The sequence below is a fragment of the Argopecten irradians genome, chromosome 12, assembly GCF_041381155.1.
Source record: "Argopecten irradians isolate NY chromosome 12, Ai_NY, whole genome shotgun sequence".
NCBI lineage: Eukaryota > Metazoa > Mollusca > Bivalvia > Pectinida > Pectinidae > Argopecten > Argopecten irradians.
Genome location: NC_091145.1, coordinates 40,776,992 through 40,801,159, shown reverse-complemented (window position 1 = coordinate 40,801,159; position 24,168 = coordinate 40,776,992). Strand labels below are relative to the sequence as shown.

At 38.1% G+C, this 24,168-nt stretch overlaps 1 protein-coding gene across 2 annotated transcripts; it reads right to left on the bottom strand.

Annotated features, from left to right (window-relative positions):
- On the bottom strand, nt 1-24,168 carry LOC138305192 (fibropellin-1-like). 2 transcript variants are annotated; one of them, XM_069245626.1, is made up of 12 exons: nt 23,902-24,168; nt 9,860-10,014; nt 9,150-9,282; nt 8,666-8,805; nt 8,005-8,138; nt 7,698-7,811; nt 6,523-7,209; nt 5,172-6,350; nt 3,867-4,029; nt 3,396-3,591; nt 3,009-3,109; nt 1-2,736 (listed from the first exon to the last, which is right to left on the bottom strand). In XM_069245626.1, the coding sequence occupies exons 1-12, from the start codon at nt 23,944-23,946 to the stop codon at nt 2,526-2,528; spliced, it is 3,258 nt and encodes a 1,085-aa protein (XP_069101727.1). In that variant the 5' UTR covers nt 23,947-24,168; the 3' UTR covers nt 1-2,525. The 2 variants fall into 2 exon arrangements, with proteins under 2 accessions (XP_069101727.1, XP_069101729.1); XM_069245628.1 differs by having other exon boundaries at nt 6,201-6,350; nt 23,902-24,164.

The window sequence follows — 24,168 nt, the reverse complement described above, 5'->3', positions numbered from 1 at the left end:
TTTAGTTGAGACAATTTTATTTCAGACAGTCTTAGTAATTTAATTAATAACAGTACAAATCACATAGATATTTACAAATGATCAAAAACAAATGTAACACAAACAATTCCCAAATCAGAGAATGTTTAGGATAAATATGATATCAAAACCATTCTATCAGTTGCTTTTAGTTGTTCTTACCCCAATCATATGTTAATTTTTCAGGCGTCAAGTTATATACCGCGATTTTAAAAGGCATTTTGCACGTTCATGAAGCAACAAAACTTGTCAGACATAATTTTGTTTTTCAAAGCAGTATTCACAGTGATGTACACTCTTATATTAATATATCATCATAGACTTTAATTCTTGTCATAACATTCTCAAACTTTGTAAATACTCCATCTTTGGTCAATAAGTCATAACGAAATCTGACGAACTTTGCAAACGAACCAGTCAAATTACTAGCGCAAGAGTGCAATATGATGTTTTATCACTTCCACAGTATAATTCAATGTGATTGGGAGTAGATCAATCAGCATAAATATGGTACAAAACGTATTACAAAGGAACAGTAAATCAATATTATCCTTAGGCTCGGGCATCAGCCCTAATTTAGCAGCCGGGCATTTAAAACTTATATACCATAATACTGAAGATAAGTGTGTTACTTCATCCTAAAATTAGATATAAAAGTATGTACACTTCATATGGAGTGTTCTTGATGAAAATGAAATGTAATTATGATAAGTAGAAAAAGGTTTACTTGACATTAGGTTTCTGGAAATGTAAATGACATCGTCAGTCACCCTCGTTATCAGCCTGCACCATACGGTGTGTAAACGGTGCGTAATGGAGTGTAGACACTGGGTGTTCGACCATGTGCAATCAACTCAATATCTGATAACTTGGAATGTTATAAGGATATCGTTGTAATGATATCAGTTACTGGCTATCAATAGTTTCGATACATCCTCAGTTTTTCAGGTATACCATATTCAATTCAAATACTTTTTTTAATAGTTTCTACGATCTTGGACGATAACGTTTCTATTTTGTGTTATTGAATTTGACTTCGGCTTTCTGTTTTTATATTTATGGTGGCTCCTGATATGATTGATATATTTTGTTTTCGTGTTATCAAATGCTAAAGATAATTTGAATATTTTTTCATGAATGATATAGATTTCGAATGCAAGGCAAGTTTGATGACATCGCAATGGCAATACTATGGCTAATATCTGTATCTTAAACATATCCATATGAACAACATATAAACAACAGATCTTGGATCTAATCTTATATATCAATGAAGATATACAAATAAACTTAAAATGTCTAACTCCCCCAAATTTAACGGAACTGCAATGAGAAAAGGGATCGAACATTTATTCTAATACTCAAATAAAGCTGCATCGGTTTGAGATGTCTTATAACCAAACTAAATCTCAAAATATTTTACAACTAAAGATTATATCAATGCATTACAATGAAATACATTTAATCAAATGGAAGTGCATTGGTGTTGGTATGAGATCTCTTTGATCGAAACTTATATATCAATGGTAATATGCAAATAATCAAAATCTCCTACAATTGAAAATGCATATCAATGCATTAAAACGACAAAAAGAATCGAACACATTTGCTGAAGTTGCATTGGTTTGTGATACGGAGGTTAAATTGTAATCAAATGCAAACTTATATATACATATTATATAAAAACATTGCAATAGAATAAACACCATTCTCTCACGTTCGAGTTCACACCAAACGTCGGCCACTGAATACCACTTGTCAACACCTTCAAGCTCGCGCTGACATTTAAATAATACCTAGGCAAAGTATATGTCAATCTCACGAGTAAATAAAAACTTTCGTCTGAAAATGAATCACATTCACACATAATGTTTGTGTTTGGAAAAAAAAGTTTCGTTGTGGTTGACATGTAAAGTAAGTGCAAACAGAAGCACGTAGGTTTAATAGTATCAACTTTTCTATGTAGATTTAATAGTATCAACCTTTCTATTTCGATATCACTCAAGCACATACATGTATATCGTGTATAAATTTATCGACTGAAAGTATATTTGCGTCTATGGAAACGTGACCTACAAGCATTTGGTTTGCTGTTTTATGTACATCTGGGATATTATTGTCCACAGCAGGAAAGTTTTTCTGACACTTAGTACTTTTTAACTGGTAGAAGAAGAGATAAAGGTTGAAAAAATACTTCATGTACTCTTTCAATTGTCGTTTTCAATCTTTCACTTTCTTTGACATCAAATTTGTACTCAATATATAACCAACAAGCTACGATATATGTTTGATTTTTCGCACATAGATCATGTTCTTCCAGAGGGACAAGCTATGAACAAAACAAATTGACATGTTATAATGTAAAAATATTGACATTGATCTGTACAATTACAGCACATATTGCAGGAACCTTGATGATAACATTACAAAATATAATCAGTGAAACCATGACATATCGTAGTTAATTAACTAATAATTCATTATGTACCACTTTTTATGATGAATCGTCACGTGCACACGTTATCATTGTCCGTAGGTTCAGGTCCCGTAGGTTCAGACCGAGGGGTCGGGCTCTGGGGCTGGAATGTAGTATACAAAACATTATCAAACGATAAACTGGCTATAGCACTGTTCTCATCCCCCGTATCCTCCGGCATGGTTAGACTCCCGTTCCGGTACAATGACCCGTTCCGCCCGGCGATTACTACTGTCTTTGGTCTGTAAGGAAAGAATCAGTGAAATCAACACACGTACTCGAGAACAAATAAAATGTACTGGCTCAACTCTTTTTTGAATATTTTTACAATTACATTGTTGTTTGATGTAAATTGACATGTGACACTTTAATAATTAGTATTTTTACATTTATTAAGCTGTTGGTTTGTTTCTTTTCATTTATTTATGTATGTATTGTCTTCTTGGGAAGAAGTCATAAAACCAAAATAAAAGAAAAGCATCGAGCGAGGGGTGATCTTGCCCTGCGTACTTACCTTCGCCTGTGTTTGAATATGACAATGGAGATCGCTACCAGTGCTATAAATGTTCCAGCTATCACAGCAATTACATACCACCGGGACATCAGCCAACTTTCCTGGAGTATAAAACTTGATGATAAGTAATCAAATTATTAGGTGAGAACTTATTTCGGTATTTTATGTTGTTCAATCCTACTTTAAAATGAAATTTTGTTGGAATAAAATACGTTATCAAGTTGACGTTTGACAGAATGATGTATTCAGTTCTAAGCTAAAGGGACGGATAGGCGATTCCTGTAACAGGGATTATGACGAAATTTAATGTAACAAATTCGAAACAGGAAAATTGCAATAACATGGTATCGAGTCAGAGTACAGCAAGTAAAAAACAAAGATGCCCACCTTGGTTTCAATAGCTGCAGCTCCGTGAAGGTTACCAACTTTTCCATCCGAAAAAGATTGTTCATATACAATTGAAGCGGATGGTGCCAGTGTCTTCTCAAAAACGTTTGTGGTGCTGAAGATATTGCTTAATTCATCTTGACATATCTGGGCTCCCTGGGCGTATGCGGATACAAAGACTGTAGTCATGGGTTGGCTGAGGGAGAAAACATTCTTTTGTTGATAAAGATACAACATAATGATACACATTTGAAGTGTTTTATTTCTGACTCGAAAAATTAAAATGCACAAAAGTGAGAAGAAAAACGTTTCCCTGCGATTTTATTTCGAAGAACAAATGCCCTAATCAATCGATCATAATAGTTACATAATGCAAAGATAATACTTATCTTAGTTAAAACACAGGAAAGTATGCAATCCTAAAACATTTCTTCAAAAACAAGCAAACTCTGTTTCTTCTGATATCCTTACTTTTCGGGATCTGTCCATAGTTCTGATGTTATTACTGGATGTATGTCCTCTCGACTGATTAGGAACATGTTAGTTAGAACATCTCGTAAAGTGTTGTTAAAACTCTCCAGATCAGCCGTGCTCAAATCTCCGTGGACATTAATCATAACCGGGTCGGCGTTACCTGGAAACACAGCACATGTTTTATGACATAACTGTTCAGTTATTATAGTTATTCTGCATACTAGTACACAACTTTATTGTTTATTTGAATTAACTTACCGAATAGTAAATACAAACAATTTTATTAATCCTGTACTCCAAAGAAAAACAAATGGATAAATCCATTATATCAAAGGAAAATAAATAAATTAGTCTCCTGCATCAAAGAAAAACAACTGGATTAATCACTTAGATCAAAGAAAAATAAGTAAATTAGTCTCTTACATCAAAGAAAAACAACTAGATTAATCACTTAGATCAAAGAAAAATAAGTAAATTAGTCTCTTACATCAAAGAAAAAAATTGTTTATTCCCTTATATAAATTTGAAAACAAATAGATTAGTCTTATACACCAAACAAATTGAATATTTCCTTCATTTTTCTGTTTTTGACAACTTCAGTAAAACAGAATTTATCACTTTTTCTCAACATACACAATTAAAAATGTTTCTCAACATAAACATGATACAATAAATGTCAAATCACAATCCAACAGGGAGCAGACTGAATCAAAGTAATATGATATTTAATGTAAATATATGATACATGGAAAATAACCCAATAACGTTGATGGATATGAGGAATGGTATGTAGGTAGGAACAAAGTAAAGAATGTGTCAGTCTCGGTGGATATGTACAATCGGGTACACAAAGAAGAAGTGAAAGTAACATCGTTGATGAATATGTGTGTAGAAACAGTATGTAGAAGATGCAGGAAATTGAAAGTTTTTAAAATGGTTAATGAAACGTGCATCAATGAATAAAAGTGTATCGCACCGCATAACAACGTGTTAATAATAATACAGACGTTTGGAAGTCTGATTTGCATTCTTCAAACATTCGCTGCATACAAACATAACTGAATTCAATAAACGGAGTAATAGAAAACGTCATTCCAAATGAAAGATTGCTATCAAGAAAGTCAGGAACGGGAATGAAGAAGAATCAGAGGCAATATCAGTAAGTGAATAGAAAGTTGTAACATAGTAAGAAATGGGTAGTGAAAAACGAAATAGACTGTGATGATTGGGTGCGTTCGAAATGAGAAAGATAGAAGAGTGAAAATCAGGAATTATGAACCAACATGAAACCGAACAACTCACCAATATCGCATGCAATGTTCAGGGGGATCTCACAGAATTTTCCAAAAACATTCCGAGGACATAGACAGCGGTGACCCCCGTCGGCCAGACAAGTCCCTGCGTGTTGACAAGGAGAAGAGCCACAGAAATCTTCCTCGTCACAAAGATTCCCTCTAAATCCCGGACGACACTCACATTGGAATGATCCGACTGTATTTTGACACAGGCCTCCGTTATAGCATGGGTTTGATGAACATTCATTGACATCTGTATCACACAACTGGCCGGTCATTTCAGGTGGACAGTGGCAGGTGAAAGATCCGTTTGTATTGACGCATGTGGACCCTGATAGACATGGACTTCCCTCGCATTCATCTACGTCTTCGCTGCATGTTTTACCAGTCCAAGAGTCGGTACATTCGCATGTAAAGGTACCGGCAGCGCTGGTGCATTCACCGTCATTCCAACAGGGACGACTGGCACAGTAATCAATTATCGTGTCACATAAGTTCCCAGTGTAGTCTAATGGACAACTACATGTAAATGATCCGGCAGAGTTTAAACATGATCCGCCATTATAACAGGGATTTGTTTGACATTCATTGAGATCTTGGCCACAGTTCGTGCCCGTCCAACCAGGGGAACACGAACATGAGTATGAACCGTCCTCATTCAGACAAGTTCCGTTGTTAAAACATGGATCATTTACACATTCATCAATATCTACCTCGCAATCCCGCCCTGTGAACCCCGTGGTACACATGCATGAATATCTGCCAATCAAATTCGTACACTTGCCGCTGTTCACGCATGGAGAGTCCAGACATTCGTTTACATCATCGTCACAGGTAGGACCCTCCCAGTTCTGCGGACACTCGCAGGTAAAATAACCAAATTCATTGGTACAGTTGCCTCTATTGGAACAGGGATCCTTCAGTTCGCATTCATTGATGTCCTCCTCACATGTGTTACCCGTCCACCCTGGAGCACAGATGCAGATAAACTCATCAAACATATCGACACAAGTACTGCCATTGTAACACGGATTACCTTCACACTCGTCCTTCTCTTCTTCACATAGCTCTCCTGTCCAGCCACTCTGACAATCACAAGTGAAGCCTCCAACTTGGTCAACACACGATCCGTTATTAACGCATGGACTGCTAGCGCACTCGTCTATATCGGTTTCGCAGAAGGTACCTATAATAAATTATTGTCATCGTTACTTTTTAGATTAGACTTTAGGTTTACGAACTTATGTATCATATGCGTCACGCGACTTGAAACAAGATATCACCATGGAAACAAAACAAAATGATGACAAAAACCAGGACACCAAAACATCCTGTACATGTATCACTCAAAAACCTACCTTCAAATCCTTCTTGGCATGAACATATAAACGAACCCTCTTGGTTGACACATGTAGAGTTTCCGACACATGGATCAGCAGCACATTCATTGATGTCGACATCACAGTATGTTCCCTGCATCCCTGCAGGACAGTCGCATGTAAACGAACCGTTTAGATTAGTACATGTTGAGTTGAAAAGACAGGGATCCGCCTCGCATTCATTTACATCAACGTCACACAGGTCCCCTGTCCACCCCTCCGGACAGAAACATTGGAATGATCCATGTTCGTTGATACAAGTTGAGTTTCCAAAGCAGGGGTTATCTTCCATGCACTCATTGATGTCCTCGCAAGCTGCCCCGGATAATCCGTCCGAACAAGTACATTCAAACGTCCCTGGGACGTTGACACAAGAAGCGTTTGCGTTACATGGATGACCAAGGGCGCATTCGTTGACGTCGACGTCACAGTGCGTTCCTTCCCATCCTGCGTCACACTCGCACCTATATTTTCCAGGTGAGTTTACGCACGTGCCACTATTTCGACACGTGACATGCTGACATTCATTCACGTCCTCGTTACACCTTGGGCCGGCCCAGCCAGCATGACAAAGACAGATGTAGTTGCCAATAAAGTTGGAGCAATGTCCACCGTTTAGACAAGGGTTAGAGGCGCACTCGTCAATGTCTCTCTCACAGTTAGTCCCTACAAACACAAAATTTGATAATAGTATCAGCTGTGTCAAATATAAATGTTTATAACATTCATCGCAGTGAAATATAAGGTTTTATGGTGAACATAAAAGCGATATACTTCACTCCATTGTAAATATCAATTTTGATATTTTCACTCGCTTTCGACCAATCGGAATGCAGCATCGACCGTGAACATATCATTTGATTGTTACGTCATTAGTTTGCGTGCGAAAATGACGCCATATTTTTGTGTAGAAATATGAAATTATGCTCACAAAAATACGACGAAATAGTTGCAAGGCAAATTAACTGCAAAAAGTTACCACCTCACTCGATGAAATATAACTAGTATTCATCACGACACAAAAATATCCTCTATATATAATAGGAAACCATGATCCAAATGTAAACTTGTGTATACGAAAATATGAGGGAAAATATGCACCCAGTTTTCCACCATATGAATCAGGTGAAGAACTATTGAATGTTAAGCGTTACCTGTAAACCCAACGTGACATGCGCAGTTATATGTGTTGGCCGCCCGGTTACATGATCCATGCTGACATGGGGCACATATGTTTATACGGCGATTACAGTTCTGTCCTTGCCAGCCTGCGAACAAAATAAAATTAACGACAATTAATTTTTTATTTCATAAGATTTAACATTGGAATTTATTTATATAACACTCGGTAAACACTAAGAATTGATGTTCTTATGTAAGGCTTTCAAAAGCACAAACACGTCTAATGATCTAGTATAATACTGGAGTCGGACTTGTAAACCTGTCTAGTAGAACCGTTACCTTTGTTGCAGACCTTGGCGCCATTACCATTACATGTGTAATGTCCCATCCAGTCGTTCCTTGGGCGACAGAAGAGAGTACATTGTGGGCCGAAGTAATTAGGATCACAATATACCCGGACGTCTATTGACAGTCTACAACAAACAAATACGTTTTATCTGTAACACGTCTTACATCACCAAACTTCTATATATCTCAATATACATGCTACTTTTATATGATTCAACACAAAGGAAGTCATTCATACACCATTTCTCCACAGTCATAAGTAATCCCAATATACAGGTACACCAATGATTGGAGGATATGGCTAACGACAGAAACCTACACTCTAAATCAATTACATGATGACCATATTTGGTTTTAATTTTGAGTTATGCAGATACCCCCAACAAGACTAATAATATTAACAAAACAAGACTTTCCAGGGGAAGAAACGTTCTCTCTCATATTGACGACTTTGAAAACAATGTGAAATTCATAGATATAAAACAATACATATAATGTAACAATATGTCGAAAGATAAACACCATTTTGGGGAGGATGACCTTATCAATTGTCATCTAAGTTCGTATTCTAATAAGACGACAATGACTATCACATTCGTACAGAAGGAACGCCAGTATATTGTGGCCTAAGCCAAGGTCAAAGTTTACGTACGCCGTTCTATGTTTGACGACCACGCGATACGTTCTTGGGCTGTTACTCGGTGCCAATGCCAACACTTTCTGCATGTAATCAACAAAATCGTCGTCGTTGTCATCCACGTCGAATACTCTCACTTTCAGCTTGGCGGATCCCTATTGGCAAACGACAGAACAGTCAGCGCAATGCAACGTACCTCTCAATGTTTAAATAATTTCCTTATTATCGAAAACTGGTTAAACACTTACAAGTAGTCTTCATTAGATGGAAAACTTGTCAAAACAAAAGAAGAAAATCATAGGTGAGTTACAATAACATATCAATTCCAAAACTTTCTAACGAGATGCGCAGTTTCTCTTCTAATATTCACATTTTCGAACAAATATGTATGGATCATATTGAATAGTGTAAGAAAACACATCATTCATTAGCACTTTTGAACATCCTGTTAACTACATTAGTACATTGACATCATATATAATAGATAGTATATACTGACCGGCCATGACGTAACTCTAAATGTGAAGGGGTTTTGGAGTCTGCCCGCCCGACTACCAAACGTAATGGAATCGGCGTTGCTGATTTCTCCAGTACTCGCTCGCCCGAAGGCGCACCTGTTCGTGGACGTGGAGCTGAAACAGTGGTATGTAGGTAATCAACATCTTAATATAAACTAGCTAGCTCGGGGCAGCATGGAAGTTAATTTGTTTTATTGCCATTTCATGTTGTATAAAGGAAAATAACAATTCAATCGTGCTGTTTATGCGGTTAGTTAATTCTTTACATTGGGATCGACAGAATCTGTGAATCCATTGTCATTGCTATAGTCTGATGTTCATTAAGATATAACAACTTCCATCGGTTTGGTTCAGTACTAAGAGAAAGAACAAATCTTCACCTTAGATATCGTAAACGATTCTTGGAAAGTTATACTTCATCATTTTTGTAAGAAGAGAGTCAGACCAATCTGATTAAAATCATATGTTGATATCCACGCCGTTTCAGTAAACCTCTCTGTTACATCGTACTGGAGCGTAGAGTATCAGAATGTAATTGAAGATCTGGTTTTAATCCGATTGCGGGCTATACTTGACCTGTTGTCAAATTGCTGTTGTCACATCATCAATCAATAAAAAATATTTTGTATGATTTTTTCACTCTCCGTTACATTGTCAGTTTTAAGTGTACACTGTATTCGGACGTTCTCACCTGACGACATTGTCCAGACACAGGATCAAGTTGTGGTCACATGGGCTGCCGTTGAAGATCCAGCGTCCGTCGCACGGATGGCCATTGTTACCGTTCCCTCCAGGGTTTACATAGTTCACCAGCCGGATCTGGATGTTAGCTAGTCCGGACACTCCCTGGATGTACAGAGGTGATTTAATTAAAAGAGGAAGTAAATAATGGTGAAAAGTTGGCTCTACTAAACGCCAAACAGACACATTTTCAAAATTATCGCAAAAGAAATCTTCTTAAAATATGCAAGATGAAAATATTCTACTGAGAATAGTCTAATTTTCTGATCAATTTGCAAATAATAACTACATATATTGATAAACATTATTTGAAAATCTCAAAGCGTCTTTGAACTGTGTCGAAACGAGACTGTAACGAGACTGAAACCTCAGAAGTGTGCATCCTTAAAATACATCACACAGGGGAACAGCGGTACTATGACTGTTCTCAGTAACAGGGTATTGTTACAAGTCCTTAAGAAGACACATCTTTATAATTGCACATTGAATTATTTTCCTGATATTAATCACTTAATCAGTATACGGTACACACTGTGAATGTTAAGTTCATGTAAATAATACTTTTGTAGTTTATTCTATGATCCAAATTGGTGATTAACATTGTTTCATTCAATGTCAAATTAAAACAAAGCGTCCCAGTAACCTATGCTATTACGACATTGTATATGCTAACTCAATGTTCTTCCTTACTCTCAAGCTAAACAAATGCTTGTCTTAGATGAAGTTTAACACACACTGTGTTAACATTTATGGAGGATAGAAGAAATATTTCTTGACTTTATATACCTCATAAAAGAATACGTAGATTGAAATGATCAGTCAAGACAAAGTAACGTAATTGTACCAAAGGGAACAGACATGTGATAATGGTATATCCAATGGGCTGTGATAATGGTGTATCCAATGGGCAGTGATAATGGTATATCCAATGGGCAGTGATAATGGTATATCCAATGGGCAGTGATAATGGTGTATCCAATGGGCAGTGATAATGGTGTATCCAATGGGCAGTGATAATGGTATATCCAATGGGCCGTGATAATGGTGTATCCAATGGGCAGTGATAATGGTATATCCAATGGGCAATGATAATGATATATCCAATGGGCAATGATAATGGTGTATCCAATGGGCAGTGATGATGTTATATCCAATGGGCAGTGATAATGGTATATCCAATGGGCAGTGATAATGGTGTATCCAATGGGCAGTGATAATGGTATATCCAATGGGCAGTGATAATGGTATATTATCCAATGGGCAGTGATAATGGTGTATCCAATGGGCAGTGATAATGGTATATCCAATGGGCAGTGATAATGGTATATCCAATGGGCAGTGATAATGGTATATCCAATGGGCAGTGATAATGGTATATCCAATGGGCAGTGATAATGGTGTATCCAATGGGCAGTGATAATGGTATATCCAATGGGCAGTGATAATGGTATATCCAATGGGCAGTGATAATGGTGTATCCAATGGGCAGTGATAATGGTGTATCCAATGGGCAGTGATAATGGTATATCCAATGGGCAGTGATAATGGTATCCAATGGGCAGTGATAATGGTGTATCCAATGGGCAGTGATAATGGTATATCCAATGGGCAGTGATAATGGTATATCCAATGGGCAGTGATAATGGTGTATCCAATGGGCAGTGATAATGGTGTATCCAATGGGCAGTGATAATGGTATATCCAATGGGCAGTGATAATGGTATATCCAATGGGCAGTGATAATGGTATATCCAATGGGCAGTAATGATGGTGTATCCAATGGGCAGTGATAATGGTGTATCCAATGGGCAGTGATAATGGTATATCCAATGGGCAGTGATAATGGTATACCCAATGGGCAGTAATGATGGTGTATCCAATGGGCAGTGATAATAGTGTATCCAATGGGCAGTGATGATGTTATATCCAATGGGCAGTGATAATGGTATATCCAATGGGCAGTGATAATGGTGTATCCAATGGGCAGTGATAATGGTGTATCCAATGGGCAGTGATGATGGTGTATCCAATGGGCCGTGATAATGGTGTATCCAATGGGCAGTGATAATGGTGTATCCAATGGGCAGTGATAATGGTGTATCCAATGGGCAGTGATGATGGTATATCCAATGGGCAGTGATAATGGTATATCCAATGGGCAGTGATAATGGTGTATCCAATGGGCAGTGATAATGGTGTATCATCCAATGGGCAGTGATGATGGTGTATCCAATGGGCCGTGATAATGGTATATCCAATGGGCAGTGATAATGTTGTATCCAATGGGCAGTGTAATGGTGTATCCAATGGGCAATGATAATGTTGTATCCAATGGGCAGTGATAATGGTGTATCCAATGGGCAATGATAATGGTGTATCCAATGGGCAGTGATAATGGTATATCCAATTGGCAGTGATAATGGTGTATCCAATGGGCCGTGATAATGGTGTATCCAATGGGCAGTGATAATGGTATATCCAATGGGCAGTGATAATGGTATATCCAATGGGCAGTGATAATGGTGTATCCAATGGGCAATGATAATGGTATATCCAATGGGCAATGATAATGGTATATCCAATGGGCAGTGATAATGGTGTATCCAATGGGCAGTGATAATGGTGTATCCAATGGGCAGTGATAATGGTATATCAAATGGGCAGTGATAATGGTATATCCAATGGGCAGTGATAATGGTGTATCCAATGGGCGGTGATAATGGTGTATCCAATGGGCAGTGATAATGGTGTATCCAATGGGCAGTGATAATGGTGTATCCAATGGGCAATGATAATGGTGTATCCAATGGGCAGTGATAATGGTATATCCAATGGGCAGTGATAATGGTATATCCAATGGGCAGTGATAATGGTATATCCAATGGGCAGTGATAATGGTATATCCAATGGGCAGTGATAATGGTGTATCCAATGGGCAGTGATAATGGTGTATCCAATGGGCAGTGATAATGGTATATCCAATGGGCAGTGATAATGGTATATCCAATGGGCAGTGATGATGTTATATCCAATGTGCAGTGATAATGGTATATCCAATGGGCAGTGATAATGGTGTATCCAATGGGCAGTGATAATGGTGTATCCAATGGGCAGTGATGATGGTATATCCAATGGGCAGTGATAATGGTATATCCAATGGGCAGTGATAATAGTGTATCCAATGGGCAGTGATAATGGTATATCCAATGGGCAGTGATAATGGTATACCCAATGGGCAGTAATGATGGTGTATCCAATGGGCAGTGATAATAGTGTATCCAATGGGCAGTGATAATGGTATATCCAATGGGCAGTGATAATGGTATATCCAATGGGCAGTGATAATGGTATACCAATGGGCAGTAATGATGGTGTATCCAATGGGCAGTGATAATAGTGTATCCAATGGGCAGTGATAATGGTATATCCAATGGGCAGTGATAATGGTATACCCAATGGGCAGTAATGATGGTGTATCCAATGGGCAGTGATAATAGTGTATCCAATGGGCAGTGATGATGTTATATCCAATGGGCAGTGATAATGGTATATCCAATGGGCAGTGATAATGGTGTATCCAATGGGCAGTGATAATGGTGTATCCAATGGGCAGTGATGATGGTGTATCCAATGGGCGTGATATGTTTCCAATGGCAGTGATAATGGTGTATCCAATGGGCAGTGATAATGGTGTATCCAATGGGCAGTGATAATGGTGTATCCAATGGGCAGTGATGATGTTATATCCAATGGGCAGTGATAATGGTGTATCCAATGGGCAGTGATAATGGTGTATCCAATGGGCAGTGATAATGGTGTATCCAATGGGCAGTGATGATGGTGTATCCAATGGGCAGTGATAATGGTATATCCAATGGGCAGTGATAATGTTGTATCCAATGGGCAGTGATAATGGTGTATCCAATGGGCAATGATAATGGTGTATCCAATGGGCAGTGATAATGGTGTATCCAATGGGCAATGATAATGGTGTATCCAATGGGCAGTGATAATGGTATATCCAATTGGCAGTGATAATAGTGTATGCAATGGGCAGTGATAATGGTATATCCAATGGGCAGTGATAATGGTGTATCCAATGGGCAGTGATAATGGTGTATCCAATGGGCAGTGATAATGGTGTATCCAATGGGCAGTGATAATGGTATATCCAATGGGCAGTGATAATGGTATATCCAATGGGCAGTGATAATGGTGTATCCAATGGGCAGTGATAATGGTATATCCAATGGGCAGTGATAATGGTATATCCAATGGGCAGTGATGATGGTGTATCCAATGGGCAGTGATAATGGTGTATCCAATGGGCAGTGATAATGGTGTATCCAATGGGCAGTGATAATGGTATATCCAATGGGCAGTGATAATGGTATATCCAATGGGCAGTGATAATGGTGTATCCAATGGGCAGTGATAATGGTGTATCCAATGGGCAGTGATAATGGTGTATCCAATGGGCAGTGATAATGGTGTATCCAATGGGCAGTGATAATGGTGTATCCAATGGGCAGTGATAATGGTGTATCCAATGGGCAGTGATAATGGTGTATCCAATGGGCAGTGATAATGGTATATCCAATGGGCAGTGATAATGGTGTATCCAATGGGCAGTGATAATGGTGTATCCAATGGGCAGTGATAATGGTGTATCCAATGGGCAGTGATAATGGTGTATCCAATGGGCAGTGATAATGGTATATCCAATGGGCAGTGATAATGGTATATCCAATGGGCAGTGATAATGGTGTATCCAATGGGCAGTGATAATGGTGTATCCAATGGGCAGTGAAATGGTGTATCCAATGGGCAGTGATAATGGTATATCCAATGGGCAGTATGATGGTGTATCCAATGGGCAGTGATAATGGTATATCCAATGGGCAGTGATAATGGTTATCCAATGGCAGTGATATGGTGTATTCCAATGGGCAGTGATAATGGTTATCCAATGGGCAGTGATATGGTGTATCCAATGGGCAGTGATAATGGTGTATCCAATGGGCAGTGATGATGGTGTATCCAATGGGCAGTGATAATGGTGTATCCAATGGGCAGTGATAATGGTTATCCAATGGGCAGTGATAATGGTGTATCCAATGGGCAGTGATAATGGTGTTATCCAATGGCAGTGAATGATGGTGTATCCAATGGGCAGTGATAATGGTATATCCAATGGGCAGTGATAATGGTGTATCCAATGGGCAGTGATAATGGTGTATCCAATGGGCAGTGATAATGGTGTATCCAATGGGCAGTGATAATGGTATATCCAATGGGCAGTGATAATGGTGTATCCAATGGGCAGTGATAATGGTGTATCCAATGGGCAGTGATAATGGTGTATCCAATGGGCAGTGATAATGGTGTATCCAATGGGCAGTGATAATGGTATATCCAATGGGCAGTGATAATGGTGTATCCAATGGGCAGTGATAATGGTGTATCCAATGGGCAGTGATTGTTATGGTATGATATCCAATGGGCAGTGATAATGGTATATCCAATGGGCAGTGATAATGGTGTATCCAATGGGCAGTGATAATGGTGTATCCAATGGGCAGTGATAATGGTGTATCCAATGGGCAGTGATAATGGTGTATCCAATGGGCAGTGATAATGGTGTATCCAATGGGCATGATAATGGTGTATCCAATGGGCAGTGATAATGGTGTATCCAATGGGCAGTGATAATGGTGTATCCAATGGGCAGTGATAATGGTGTATCCAATGGGCAGTGATAATGGTATATCCAATGGGCAGTGATAATGGTATATCCAATGGGCAGTGATAATGGTGTATCCAATGGGCAGTGATAATGGTGTATCCAATGGGCAGTGATAATGGTATATCCAATGGGCAGTGATAATGGTGTATCCAATGGGCAGTGATAATGGTATATCCAATGGGCAGTGATAATGGTATATCCAATGGGCAGTGATGATGGTGTATCCAATGGGCAGTGATAATGGTATATCCAATGGGCAGTGATAATGGTATATCCAATGGGCAGTGATAATGGTTATCCAATGGGCATATGATATCCAATGGGCTAATGGTGTATCCAATGGGCAGTGATAATGGTGTATTCCAATGGGCAGTGATAATGGTATATCCAATGGGCAGTGATAATGGTGTATCCAATGGGCAGTGATAATGGTATATCCAATGGGCAGTGATAATGGTATGGTGTATCCAATGGGCAGTGATAATGGTGTATCCAATGGGCAGTGATAATGGTGTATCCAATGGGCAGTGATAATGGTATATCCAATGGGCAGTGATAATGGTATATCCAATGGGCAGTGATAATGGTATATCCAATGGGCAGTGATGATGGTGTATCCAATGGGCAGTGATAATGGTATATCCAATGGGCAGTGATAATGGTATATCCAATGGGCAGTGATAATGGTATATCCAATGGGCAGTGATAATGGTGTATCCAATGGGCAGTGATAATGGTATATCCAATGGGCAGTGATGATGGTATATCCAATGGGCAGTGATAATGGTATATCCAATGGGCAGTGATAATGGTATATCCAATGGGCAGTGATAATGGTATATCCAATGGGCAGTGATAATGGTATATCCAATGGGCAGTGATAATGGTGTATCCAATGGGCAGTGATAATGGTATATCCAATGGGCAGTGATAATGGTGTATCCAATGGGCAGTGATAATGGTATATCCAATGGGCAGTGATAATGGTATATCCAATGGGCAGTGATAATGGTATATCCAATGGGCAGTGATAATGGTATATCCAATGGGCAGTGATAATGGTGTATCCAATGGGCAATGATAATGGTATATCCAATGGGCAATGATAATGGTGTATCCAATGGGCAGTGATAATGGTATATCCAATGGGCAGTGATGATGGTGTATATCCAATGGGCAGTGATAATGGTATATCCAATGGGCAGTGATAATGGTGTATCCAATGGGCAGTGATAATGGTATATCCAATGGGCAGTGATAATGGTATATCCAATGGGCAGTGATAATGGTATATCCAATGGGCAGTGATAATGGTATATCCAATGGGCAGTGATAATGGTATATCCAATGGGCAGTGATAATGGTGTATCCAATGGGCAGTGATAATGGTGTATCCAATGGGCAGTGATAATGGTATATCCAATGGGCAGTGATAATGGTATATCCAATGGGCAGTGATAATGGTATATCCAATGGGCAGTGATAATGGTGTATCCAATGGGCAGTGATAATGGTGTATCCAATGGGCAGTGATAATGGTATATCCAATGGGCAGTGATAATGGTGTATCCAATGGGCAGTAAAATGGTATATCCAATGGGCAGTGATAATGGTATATCCAATGGGCAGTGATAATGGTATATCCAATGGGCAGTGATAATGGTATATCCAATGGGCAGTGATAATGGTTATCCAATGGGCAGTGATAATGGTGTATCCAATGGGCAGTGATAATGGTGTATCCAATGGGCAGTGATAATGGTATATCCAATGGGCAGTGATAATGGTGTATCCAATGGGCAGTGATAATGGTATATCCAATGGGCAGTGATAATGGTGTATCCAATGGGCAGTGATAATGGTATATCCAATGGGCAGTGATATGGTTATCCAATGGGCAGTGATAATGGTATATCCAATGGGCAGTGATAATGGTGTATCCAATGGGCAGATGATGGTATATCCAATGGGCAGTGATAATGGTATATCCAATGGGCAGTGATAATGGTATATCCAATGGGCAGTATATGGATGTTATCCAATGGGCAGTGATAATGGTATATCCAATGGGCAGTGATAATGGTTATCCAATGGGCAGTGATAATGGTGTATATCCAATGGGCAGTGATAATGGTATATCCAATGGGCAGTGATGATGGTATATCCAATGGGCAGTGATAATGGTTATCCAATGGGCAGTGATAATGGTTATCCAATGGGCAGTGATATGGTATATCCAATGGGCAGTGATAATGGTATATCCAATGGGCAGTGATAACAATGGCAGTGATATCCAATGGGCAGTGATGATGGTATATCCAATGGGCAGTGATAATGGTGTATCCAATGGGCAGTGATATCCATGGCAGTAATGGTATATCCAATGGGCAGTGATAATGGTATATCCAATGGGCAGTGATAATGGTTATCCAATGGGCAGTGATAATGGTTATCCAATGGGCAGTGATAATGGTATATCCAATGGGCAGTGATAATGGTATATCCAATGGGCAGTGATAATGGTGTATCCAATGGGCAGTAAGGTTATCCAATGGGCAGTGATAATGGTATATCCAATGGGCAGTATATGGTATTCCAATGGGCAGTGGTGTATCCAATGGGCAGTGATAATGGTTATCCAATGGGCAGTGATAATGGTATATCCAATGGGCAGTGATAATGGTATATCCAATGGGCAGTGATAATGGTATATCCAATGGGCATGGGGCAGTGATAATGGTATATCCAATGGGCAGTATGATGGTGTATCCAATGGGCCGTGATAATGATGTATCCAATGGGCAGTGATAATGGTATATCCAATGGGCAGTGATAATGGTGTATGCAATGGGCAGTGATAATGGTATATCCAATGGGCCGTGATTATGGTGTATCCAATGGGCAGTGATAATGGTATATCCAATGGGCAGTGATAATGGTGTATCCAATGGGCAGTGATAATGGTGTATCCAATGGGCAGTGATAATGGTATATCCAATGGGCAGTGATAATGGTATATCCAATGGGCAGTGATAATGGTATATCCAATGGGCAGTGATAATGGTATATCCAATGGGCAGTGATAATGGTGTATCCAATGGGCAGTGATAATGGTATATCCAATGGGCAGTGATAATGGTGTATCCAATGGGCAGTGATGATGGTGTATCCAATGGGCAGTGATAATGGTATATCCAATGGGCAGTAATGATGGTGTATCCAATGGGCAGTGATAATGGTATATCCAATGGGCAGTGATAATGGTGTATCCAATGGGCAGTGATAATGGTGTATCCAATGGGCAGTGATAATGGTATATCCAATGGGCAGTGATAATGGTGTATCCAATGGGCAGTGATAATGGTGTATCCAATGGGCAGTGATAATGGTATATCCAATGGGCCGTGATAATGGTGTATCCAATGGGCAGTGATAATGGTATATCCAATGGGCAGTGATAATGGTATATCCAATGGGCAGTGATAATGGTATATCCAATGGGCAGTGATAATGGTATATCCAATGGGCAGTGATAATGGTATATCCAATGGGCAGTGATAATGGTATATCCAATGGGCAGTGATAATGGTATATCCAATGGGCAGTGATAATGGTATATCCAATGGGCAGTGATAATGGTATATCCAATGGGCAGTGATAATGGTATATCCAATGGGCAGTGATAATGGTATATCCAATGGGCAGTGATAATGGTATATCCAATGGGCAGTGCAGATTCAAGACTAAAATGGATGAGACATGGGATGGATCTGAATAGACATACATGTTTTAATCACGTGAAGGCGTCACAAGTATCATTTATTATTCAGACTTACGGAAATACTCTTTACATCTGCAATATCAGTATTTTAGTACTTTACCATGTCGCATTATACAGCAATAGTTGAATTTTTAAATCATTTTTCTTCATTGTTTATCACGCGCTATATCTTTAAAGGCCCACTACCTTTCCGAAGCAAAATTTAAAGGTTTCTTAAAAACATTAATAACAAAAGAAAATGCCAATTCATGGCCTAAGATGAGGTAACAACACCAAACATATGGAAGATTTTCTCCGTAATATATGATAACAGTGGAGAGTCATTTCGCTGTTTTGTCGTCTGGCATAGTAATATTCAACTACTGCGCGGTATTTAGGAAGACGGCGGGAAACATAAGACGACCCGCGTTATGAAAATTAAAATTTATTTATTTAATCAAAATTTTCTGAAGATGATGATGAGTGTAGTATTAAAGATGAGTTAATAACTTTTGCGACTCTACAAAATTATCGCTCTCGTTTTACATTCCCATTTTAAAAATTAAAAGCCGTTTTGGAAAGGTAATGGGCCTTTAAATAAGAAATTCGTCTGATAAATATGCGCAATATTACGAATGTAACAAATCATGCAAATGAGCTTATACCTAATACAGAATTTGTAAACAATCTTTCAGGATATACAAGAGCAAAATTAATTATTCTATTTAACATTATTTGTCACTGTTATCAACTAGCTACTTATACTGTGTTGATATTGGCGACGTCAATGTTCGGTGTAAGTGAATGAGATGGATCAGGGTGTAAGTGAATGAGATGGATCAGGTTACAGGAAGGAGTGGGTCAAGATGAGTCCTTATACGTTCGCCGAGGCTCAATGGTGTCTTAATCCCCACACTTACAGACAAGATGAGCTCGTGTCCCAAATAAAACTCGAATGCACCCTTTGTAGAATGACTGCAATTTTTTGAAAACATCTCTAAAGCAGGTCAAGGTCACTATATGTCGCTTCACGTGTGTATAAGATTACTTCCGCATGTTTCCAAAAACCGCCAAATTGTAATTGCTTTCGTTTGCTAATTTCCCTGCAATTGCCGTCAAGCAGTGCTGATGTAGATAGCATTGTATGACAGGATTGGACGTTTTGGTAACTGCCTTAGCCCCATTAGCTCCCATCACAATTTGCACTGTAATGCATTCCTAGTATCGGTATATATTGACATTAAGCTGAAATGTTCTAAAGTTCAAGTGTCCTCATTCTATGAAAATGTTAGTTGTCCTTTCGTTCGCCTGTCTTCATGCTGGCATTATCTTTTCTTAAACGACTTTAATATTTTATATTTTACTGCTATGTTCGATACAACTGCCTAAGATCTTTTATTTGATTGTCTGGTTTGTGTGAATGTTTTTCTCTCTTTTACATTTTGTACATTTCATTTTCATTAAAACTTGCAAAAGTCTTATTTTCCCATATTTTGAAGGCAATAGAAGTCAAATGTTAAAGCACGAGACAGTCAAAGTTTTCCCACAGGTTCATTGCTCTGTTTCTACTTACTTATGTGAAGGAGAAATCCAAACCAATAATCCCGCATGCGTGACTCCAAGCTTACATACATTAACACTGTGAATAAGTACCTAGTTGTTACGGAATGTACAGGTATCGCGCCTGATTGACTGTTGGCTCATCGAGATGGCCATTTTCAATGGAAAGGCGGGCAAGTGCAGAATGTACAGTTTCCCAATACATAAATAGTAAAAAGTACATATTTAACATGTAAGTGTTAAAAAACCAGCTGAATTTTATTTTTTATTTCTTCATACAGTGTATACGAGCAGAGGACCAACTTTTACATTTGTTTTACACTGATAATACATATGTAACTTTATTCTTTTCTCTTAAATCAATAATCTTGTTTTGTGCGCTATTTAAAAAAAATCAATTCTGCTTGTTACGAGCATTTTCATTGGCTTAAAAATTTACTTTATCAGCCAATTAAGGAAAAAATGACGTCGCCGTTTGTGACGTTGCTTCTGATTGGCTGAGATGACGGCGTAATGATTTCATAGACAAAAGAGTCTCAAAATGAATTTTGAGTATTGAAGAGATTATCTTTAGTAATTTGAATTATAAGGATTAATTTAAATAGATTTTTATGTTATGGAGATAAAACACAAAAAATCTGAGTGTACTCTCATCATATTTGGTTGATGCCTTCCTTCATCAATCATTGACATTTGGTTAATGCCTTCCTTCATCAATCATTTACATTTGGTTGATGCCTTCCTTTATCAATCATTGACATTTGGTTGATGACTTCCTTTATCAATCATTGACATTTGGTTGATGCCTTCCTTCATCAATCATTGTCATTTGGTTGATGCCTTCCGTTATCAATCATTGACATTTGGTTGATGCCTTCCTTCATCAATCATTGACAACTGGTTGATGCCTTCCTTTATCAATCATTGACATTTAGTTGTTGCCTTCCTTCATCAATCATTGACATTTAGTTGATGCCTTCCTTCATCAATCATTGACATTTGGTTGATGCCTTTCTTCATCAATCATTGACATTTGGTTGATGCCTTCCTTCATCAATCATTGACATTTGATTGATGCCTTCCTTCATCAATCATTGACATCTGGTTGATGCCTGCCTTTATCAATCATTGACATTTGGTTGATGACTTCCTTTATCAATCATTGACATTTGGTTGATGCCTGCCTTTATCAATCATTGACAATTGGTTGATGCCTTCCTTTATCAATCATTGACATTTGGTTGATGCCTTTCTTCATCAATCATTGACATTTGGTTGATGCCTTCCATTATCAACCATTGACATTTGGTTGATGCCTTCCTTCATCAATCATTGACATTTGGTTGATGCCTTCCTTTATCATTATTATTTAAATAAAAAGAAATACAGAATACCACGTTAATTTTATTGGCAAATTTGAATATTTCATAAATGAACAAGCACGTTTTCTGTTGGTTTTTGGGTGGTTTTTTTTAAAATTAATATCATTTATTTCATTATTTTATTCAATTATTATCAACTTATATCAATTTCTATAAAATCATGAAATCTGAGTGAGTTTATGTTTTTGTTTAATATAATGCTTTTTTTAAGTTCTACCTAGAAAGATGCCATCCATTTCAGACCTGTTTGACATTTTGACGATCACCTGCTCAAACGATTTGACAAAAACTTAAATGAAATAAGGAAAAATATAGCATTTTTGTGACATTATCACGTGTGATGTTTTACTTGGGTTATCAGTAACTTTTTATCTGACTCTCCGATCCTTTCCATTTACAACACAGTGACAGACTGAACGGAATTAGAATTAATTCTGTATATGTGTAAGATGTAGGAGTCTACACGCCGCCCGTACAGTCAACACTGATAAACATAATTCTATACAGATGTTATCAGTTTTCAAAACACGCAAAACATAAATAAAATGGTGCTACATTTCCTACAAGTCCATGATACATAAACAAGATTTTCTTGCTATTGAACAAAATATTCTTTTTTGAAATATCGTACTTGAATCTACTTATTTTCTGTTATCAAAACAAGTTCCTTGGTTTTGAAGTGTTATCAGTTTTACTCCAAGCTCACCGTGCCAATTAATACAATCGTTATATTCCTTCCTTTATCTCATATATAAAACATCCTATTTCCTCCTAGAAACTACATATACATGGGGATGATTCAATCCTTTAATCGGATTCCTCTCTATCATCTTAACGTTTTTTGGTGTCGTATACTTCCGATGATCGTAAGATCACTGGCTTTGTTTACCTTTTTCAGTGTAATGTTTGAAAAGTGTCTCGTGGTGCTAAACCTCTAACATTGCTAGAGTATATTGTATTGGTTTATATAAACTCAGAGATTCCTCTACTTATAAAATTGTCTTCTTACAGAAAATCTGTAATATCATAGGGTTTTCTTTGTTTCTATGTTTATCGCTGGATGTAGCTACATATGTCAGAGAGATATCGCTTTACGTAAAATTACTCCAGAATGCCTATTAAAATATGTAGGCCAATTACTCGATATAATACCAACCAAAATAGTTTGTTTTAAAGTGTAAAGTTCATACTCAGGACGTGTGTGACAGACACAATGTTTGCATGAATTCTATAGAACAAATTAAACAAACCAAGATAATCTTCTCAATTCTTTCAAAGAAAACAAAATTATATTGCAGTTCTTTAGTATCCAGGACAAAAAACTGTAACAAAATCTCAGGAAAAAATAGTTGCTTATATATCCAAATTTTTGCATCAATTCAGTCTGATGACTTTAAAAATGTCAATGATATTTCATTATGATCCTGTTTTGTATTTTACGTATTAGGCTTCTGAATATTAGTCGTGTGTGTAAAATGAGTTCCGTTCCATATGTATAAAGCTCCGACATCAGTTACAGAATTTAAAATAAATCGAGCACTTACCTTTAAAACACAAATCAAAACAAGCAAAGTTTCCCACGGGTTCATTTTTTCTCGTTTTTGTGTAAAGGCGAAATTCCAACAACAGCTAGTCCAGTATTGTGTGATATCCGACAGGTCAGTTTCCGGACTTTAGGACCAGTAAGTGGTCAGTGACTGTCCACTCCTCCACATCCGTTACAGAATGTGTAAACAACGCGTTACCCTGCAGTTCTAGTGTTGTGTTCCACATCTGCTCTAGATCGCGTGACAGAGCTACGTCACACGTGT

Coding starts and splice junctions, on each gene's coding strand:
- LOC138305192 (XM_069245626.1), bottom strand. CDS start 23,946: ATGAACCCGTGGGAAACTTTGCTTGTTTTGATTTGTGTTTTAAAG. Junction 9,283..9,859: donor TGTCTGGACAATGTCGTCAG/GTGAGAACGTCC, acceptor CCACTGTTTCAG/CTCCACGTCCACGAACAGGT. Junction 8,139..8,665: donor GTCGTCAAACATAGAACGGC/GTACGTAAACTT, acceptor TGTTTGTTGTAG/ACTGTCAATAGACGTCCGGG.